The sequence below is a fragment of the Lipotes vexillifer genome, unplaced genomic scaffold (assembly GCF_000442215.2).
Source record: "Lipotes vexillifer unplaced genomic scaffold, Lipotes_vexillifer_v1.1 scaffold613, whole genome shotgun sequence".
Taxonomy (NCBI): domain Eukaryota; kingdom Metazoa; phylum Chordata; class Mammalia; order Artiodactyla; family Lipotidae; genus Lipotes; species Lipotes vexillifer.
Genome location: NW_006792345.1, coordinates 362,922 through 370,012, shown reverse-complemented (window position 1 = coordinate 370,012; position 7,091 = coordinate 362,922). Strand labels below are relative to the sequence as shown.

The window sequence follows — 7,091 nt, the reverse complement described above, 5'->3', positions numbered from 1 at the left end:
TGAAAAAAAAAAAAAAAAAAGATATCAAGACACCCAAAGCAATCCTGTTGACAGTGCCAAAGGCTTACTTAACTTGACTGTGAAGCTTGAGGACCTTTATTTCAAGTATACAAACTAAAGAAACAGATGTATCTTCTGTTATACTCGAGCAAATCAAGGATGCTTTAGGCTTGTCCCGGGCACTTCCAGGAGAGGCCAGGGACTCGGGGTACAGATCCCTGTCCTCAGACCTCACGTAGCCTCCAGGCAGCGGTCCGTTCCCTGGTGAGAAGCCTGAGCCTGGAGTGCTGCGCCCTTCCCTGCCACCACATAGCTGCCAAGGCCCATTCAGATCTGGGACACTGCCGTCCCACCTGAGGTCCCCCCACCGGCCACATTCCCTCAGGGAACAGGTCTGCAAAAGCTGGGCAGCCTGCTCGCCCCAAGTTTATGGTCACCATAAGGATCACAGTGTATGCAGACTCCAGCAAATATGTCACTTTAAGAAATACAGTGCTGAGTGCAGAATTCACGTACATAAAATTCCTCATCAGCTAGTGTGGCAGTTGCAGGTTGAATTGGTAATTAGGACTCTCCTGAGTTTGACCTTTATCAGCAGAAACTATAGAAATCATTGGTCTCAGACTTCTTGCCCATAACGTGCGCCATCATTCACCTAAGAACTGTGTGTTATGACTTGTATTCTTTTGAAAGAGAGGATGCGAGGGTTCAGTGGCTCTGTGGTTCAGGTGGAGTGAGACAGCCCTGCTCAGAGAAGGCAGAGAAGAAGCAGCATCCAGGGCCCAGGGCCAGGTCCGCTTCCGCAGGAGAGCACAGACTAGACCGACCACTCAAGGACCTTAGTGGTTTGGAGTCATAACAGAAGAATGTTCTTGTTCTTTTTATTCATCCCATTGTCCAGAAGCACTACAGCAGGAAGAGCAAGAGGGAGCTGGAAATGACATCCAAGAAAAAAGAAGAGGTGTATATATAGGCCAACATCTGCTGATGCTGGTAGAGGTCTCAGGGAGGGTGGGGTCTGGTTGCCCTGTCACTGCAGAAGAGCCCCGTACCCTGGGGAGATGGCAGATGCATGCCTGACACCACAGCTCTCCTTGAGGTGAATGCCCAGCCCATCGGCTGTCCAGCTGTCATCAGCCCCAGGCCTGAATCTCCTGTAGCTGTGAACACCCCCAGCCATCACCGCCTCCCTCTGGGGGTATCTGCTTCCTGCCAGGACTCCTCTAGGTGCCCAGCTGGCCTCTCCTTCTCATGCCACCCTCTCTCCAGCCTCCACATGGTTCTGTCACCATCTTGGGGAAGACGGATTGGGGCCATCCTCATCAGCTTAGCTCAGACCTACTTCAGCATAACTCAGGGGAGACCCATGAGTGTTCTAGGGTGTTTTTTCCATCACCACCTCCCCAAATGCCGGGGTGTTTTGTAATAGGGCCCAGGTAACTCCATGCCAGACAATATTTAAACCCACTTACCCCCTGCTACCAGCCCCCGGCCCTCTTTCTCTCATTTGACAGATGGAGATTAATTTTTTTCTCCCAACTCGCAGAGGAGAAGGGAACCAGCCCTCCTGACTATCGGCACTACCTTCGAATGTGGGCCAAGGAGAAAGAGGTTCAGAAGGAGACGATTAAGGATCTTCCCAAGATGAACCAGGTAGGCCCAATCAGAACACGGAACAGATGTTTCTGGAAAATTCTGACCAAGGCTGAGCCCTCCCACCCGGCACCTCACCACCGTCCTAGCACCCCCTGGAATGTAGGGATTCTCCTGCCTACCTTTAGAACCTCTAGTCAGGCAGCAGTCAGGGACTATTCTAGTAGGACAAGGGGTCAGTTGCTTCAGGGCCTTGTCCAGAACACTCCGCTGGTGATGACTTGCTTTGGTTTAATTGGTATCCGTGAACCAGAGGAGCACTGGGGAAGGTTAGCCTCAAAAGGCAGAGACTCACACCACCATTTATGAGACAACATCACAGCGCTTCTGCTCCCTCCCATGCCCCGCTCGGAGCTGTGCACACACAGGCCCGCTCAACCCACCACCCGATGTTTGTTTGCTGGTCTCTGCGTCAGGACCGTGGCATCTTGCCAAGGGTCTTACAGCCAGGACCACAGACATCTAACCAAAGGCAGTTGTTGAGCTGCAGCCTGACCACGGTCTGCTGTGCCCGAAGGGGGACCTTGCAATCTGGGTGCTCTCTCATCCACAGGCCTGAAGAATGGGGTGCCCGTGGAGGGAGGTTTCATCCCATTCTCAGGCCAGGAAGCCTAAATATGGTTTCAGGACCTGGAAGCTGACCTCTTCACCCTTCTCAGCCAACCCAAGTTGCCTTACCTTGTCATCACTCTCTAAAGAGCCTCATAAAGGAGAGTTGAAGGTGCTTCCGATTAAAGATACAAAAAACTCAGTGTGATTCTAAAACACAGTGAAGAAGTACTTGTAGTCACTGGGTTTAGAAAGGTGTGATAGGGCTTCCCTGGTGGCGCAGTGGCTGGGAGTCCACCTACCGATGCAGGGGACATGGGTTCGTGCCCCGGTCCGGGAAGGTCCCACGTGCCGCGGAGCGGCTGGGCCCGTGAGCCATGGCCGCTGGGCCTGCGCGTCTGGAGCCTGTGCTCCGCAGCGGGAGGGGCCGCAACAGTGAGAGGCCCGCGTACCGCAAAAAAAAAAAGAAAGGTATGATAGAAATAGGTCTGTCTCTGCTAACAGAATGGACATAGAGACAGGGAGAGACTCTAAATGTTCCTGTATGTGCTGAAAGAATGGCAGCTGGAAAAGAAAGCCCTTTCCCTCTCTGCACCTCAGTGTCCTAATCTGTGAAATGGACATGTCAAGACACAGGTGTACGGAGACAACTAATGGGACCACACCCTCACACCAACCAGAATGGCCAGCACTGTGAGTCTAGATGATCTGTGGGCAATCTGACCTGACCCATTCTTTACCATCTCCCTGCCCTTTTTTGTTTTTCCCCTTAAAAGGAGCAGTTCATAGAGCTGTGCAAGACGCTTTACAACATGTTCAGCGAAGACCCCATGGAGCAGGACTTGTACCACGCTATCGCCACGGTGGCCAGCCTGCTGCTCCGCATTGGGGAAGTGGGGAGGAGGTTCTCTGCACGGTCGGGCAGAGAGTCCAGGGACAGTGCCCCTGAGGAGGGCGAGCCGCCAGCCCCACACCCCCCTCAAGACGTGGCCCAGGAGCTTCAGCCGCCAGCTGCAGGGGACCCCCAGGCCAAAGCGGGTGGAGACACCCACCTTGGGAAAGCACCGCAGGAGAGCCAGGTGGTGGGCGAAGGGGGCGGCGGCGAGGGGCGGGGCTCCCCCTCCCAGCCTCTGTCTGATGATGAAACCAAAGACGACATGTCCATGTCCTCGTACTCAGTGGTCAGCACGGGCTCCCTGCAGTGTGAGGACCTGGCTGATGACACAGTGCTTGTGGGTGGGGAGGCCCACAGCCCCGTGGCCACCACTCACAGTGGGGGTGCCGTTGATACAGACTGGTGCATCTCCTTCGAGCAGATCCTGGCCTCCATCCTGACGGAGTCCGTGCTGGTGAACTTCTTTGAGAAGAGGGTAGACGTTGGACTCAAGATCAAGGACCAGAGGAAGGTGGAGAGACAGTTTAGCACCTCCAGTGACCATGAGCAGTCTGCGGTTTTGGGCTGAGGGCTCCAAGGCCTGGGGGCCGGCCTCTCTCTCCTTCCTCCCTCCTGTTCTGTTTTCTCTTGAAGGACACACCCCTCCAGTTCTCCCCAGAAGCAGTGAGTTGTAAATGGAAAGAAGGCTGAACAGTCGCAGTTGGGACCTAGGCAGGGGCTCCCCACCCCCTCGTTCTGCCTTGGACCTCCTGGCCCCTGCATAGTGTCAGGGGCTCTCTGATCTGCCTTTGCTTACCCTGCACTGTGGCCAGGCCACACCCTGTCCTCCACCTCCTCTTCTGCAGCTGCATGCTCTGGGGGCTTTCCTGCCACTTGGCGCCAGGTAGGGGGGTCGAGTGCCTATTGGGCACCAAAGTGGTGAGAACTTCGAGATGCTCTCCAGAAGCCCCTGAGCCTGAGCTTCTGGCTGGGGCACATGGGCAGAAAGCATCTGCTGCACCAGGGTGGGTGCCGCCTGCACAGGCGTTACTCTCAATTCTCTTTCAGCTCATCATCCTCACCATTAACCTTAAAAGCATATCCCTCAGGTCCTGATATATTTCCTTGTATTCATTTCAGTTGGCTAAAAATCACACTATGCTCAATGCCTTAATAAATCCCTGAAAGAACTGAAAACTACACTGTGTATAGAGAATTAATGTGACCCTCAACCACTGCTTTGGGCTCCTGGCTTCTCCCCAGACAGGTATGGGGCCCAGGCCATATTCCAGAGGTTCCCAACACTTAGTCTTTCACAGGAGGTGGGGGTTCAAGACCCCTTGGGAGGATGGGGACATGGAAGCTGCCGATGCAGGCTGGGCAGAGCCTGTGAAGACCTGCACCAGCAGAGGAAACCTGCTCCGCAGATAAAAACAGCCTGGGTCCAGGTGCAGGACATGTGTGCTCAGGCCTGGGCTGCAGCAAGCCTTTGGGTTCAGAAAGCAGACTGTGGGGACACGGGCAACAGGCTGAGCCATGAGGACCCCTTAGCTTTGCAGCAGGAGCTGATCATCATGTCCAGCGTTTGCCCCCAACACAGGATCACTCTTATGTGTACTAAAAGATAACATCTCTGTGGCTGTTGTTTGGTTTTAAACTTAATAGTTTTAATTGAGGCAAAACTTACATGCCATAAAATTCACTTGTTTTAAGTTATAATTCAATGATTTTTTTCGTAAACTTAGAGTTGTGCAAACATCACCACAATTCAACTTTAGAATATTTCCATCACCCCAGAAAGACCCCTCCTGCCCATGTGCTGCCAATCTGTGTACCCTCCCCCAGCTCCAGGGAACCACCAATCTATTTTCTATCTCTAGGTTTTATGGATGGTTTTAAAATAATCTCCGTGATTTTACCTTGTTTACAACTGCTGAGTCACTTCTCGATAAATGCAGCAAAACAACACCAAGGAAACGGAACAGCTGTTTTCTTTCTTAATGACAACAACAACAAAAAGTCAGTAATTTCCTTTCTGGTATTTACACAAACTGACTACATGCTTTGTCATAAATTAATTTCAAAGAATTTATTGCTAGAAAGCCTACGTTCTTGGAACTTCCCTGTTGGTCCAGTGGTAAAGAATCCGCCTTACAATGCAAGAGATGTGGGTTCGATCCCCGGTCAAGGAACTAAGATTCCACATGCTGCGGGGCAACTAAGCCTGCCCACCACAACTACTGAGCTTGCATGCCTCAACTAGAGAGCCTGTGTGCTGCAAACTACAGAGCCCACGTGCTCTGGAGCCCGCGCATCCTGGAGCCTGCGGGCCACAACAAGAGAAGAGAAAACCTGCAGGCCATACTAGAGAGATGCCAACGCGCCGCAACGAAAGATCCCGCATACCTCAACGAAGATCCTGTGCGCCACAACTAAGACCTGATGCAGCCCAAAAAAAAGACTATGCTCTTGGTCATAATAAAATTAAGTAAAGATATACATAAGAATTACACAAAATTGGCAGAGTCAAATTGATTGTAATCAATTAGAAAGATTTAAATGACTTGGAATTTTTAAATATTTATTTGGCTGCATCGGGTCTTAGTTGCGGCACGTGGGATCTTCTTTGTGACATGCGGGGCTCTTCGTTGCGGCGCACGGGCTCAGTAATTGCAGCATGCAGGCTTAGTTGCCCCGTGGCATGTGCGATCTTAGTTCCCCGACCAGGGATCAAACCCTTGTCCCCTGCATTGGAAGGCAGATTCTTAACCACTGGACCACCACCAGGGAAGTCCTGAAATTTAAATAAATGCTTTATATGCCATGTAGAAGTATAAATTTGAGAATATACCAAAGAAAGTAAACAACATAAAAGAGGACACTATCCTTTGTACGTGATAAAAGAAGGTACAAAAATGTACAATAAGGGCTTCCCTGGTGGCGCAGTGGTTGAGAGCCCGCCTGCCGATGCAGGGGACACGGGTTTGTGCCCCGGTCCGGGAAGATCCCACATGCCGCGGAGCGGCTGGGCCCGTGAGCCATGGCCGCCGAGCCTGCGCGTCCGGAGCCTGTGCTCCGCAACTGGAGAGGCCACAACAGTGAGAGGCCCGCATGCCGCAAAAATAAATAAATAAATAAAAATGTACAATAAAATAGTACTTTCATCCATTATTTAACCTCGCATGATAAAATGTTTAACAAGAACAGTAACGCTAAATAATAAATGGATAATAAAAATAAAGTTTTAAATATATTTGTCCTGTAAGTAAACATAACTGTATATTTTAAAACTCCTTACCAAGTGATATGTTGTACCAAACCATTCAAGTCATTCTTATAATTTCCAAGAAAAAAAATATGTATATGAATTTTTAAAGGATTACATGTTTATTGCAGAAAGGAGGAAAAAACAGAAAAGTAGAAAAACAATTTTTCCTTGTATTTAAGACTACTAATTATTTTGGTGTTTTTTCCCTATATTTGTCTTTTTCAAAGTTGAACTCATACCACGTGTGAAATTTTTATTCTTTTTTCATTAACCACAAAACATTCTTTGTAGTTGCCAGAAGCTCAGCCACAATGAGACATGTAGAGATAAACAAAAACCACCCAAATGAGAACAGGGACCATTTATCCAGAGCTTGCTGTAGAAAAGAAGTCAGCCACCATTACTTGCGTTTGGCAGAGACTAAAATGTAGTCAGAAGAGTGGGAAGGCGTTATGGTGAAAGCAAGGGAAGGCTTCAGGTGTGCTCTGATTAGAGGCTGCTAGTGGGGAAACAGGCTGGCTAACCTGAAGCAGGATGTTTTATGTAATTGGTTTGGGGAGCATAATTGGCGTTCTCTTGGTTGGTCCTGAGATGAAGTGGGGAGGTGCAAAAAGGAGGGCAACTGGCAGTCATTGCCCAAGTCCTGACTGCTGCAGAAGTTGTGGTTTATGGGGTGATGAGGGAGTCTGGTCACTCTCTGTTTGCATATTCAGTCTCAAACATAGATATATATATATATTTTTTTTT

General features: G+C 50.0%; 1 protein-coding gene across 1 annotated transcript in view; it reads left to right on the top strand.

The window, feature by feature from the left end:
* Positions 1-4,266, top strand: part of TBC1D9B (TBC1 domain family member 9B) — a 44,551-nt gene extending 40,285 nt beyond the window's left edge. Inside the window, exons 20-22 of the mRNA XM_007465506.1 lie at positions 902-961; positions 1,547-1,653; positions 2,979-4,266. Coding sequence (XP_007465568.1) covers positions 902-961; positions 1,547-1,653; positions 2,979-3,665 — 854 coding nt within the window. The 3' untranslated portion in view covers positions 3,666-4,266. The remainder of the gene's footprint in view (positions 1-901; positions 962-1,546; positions 1,654-2,978) is intronic.
* The last annotated feature ends 2,825 nt before the right edge of the window (positions 4,267-7,091 follow it).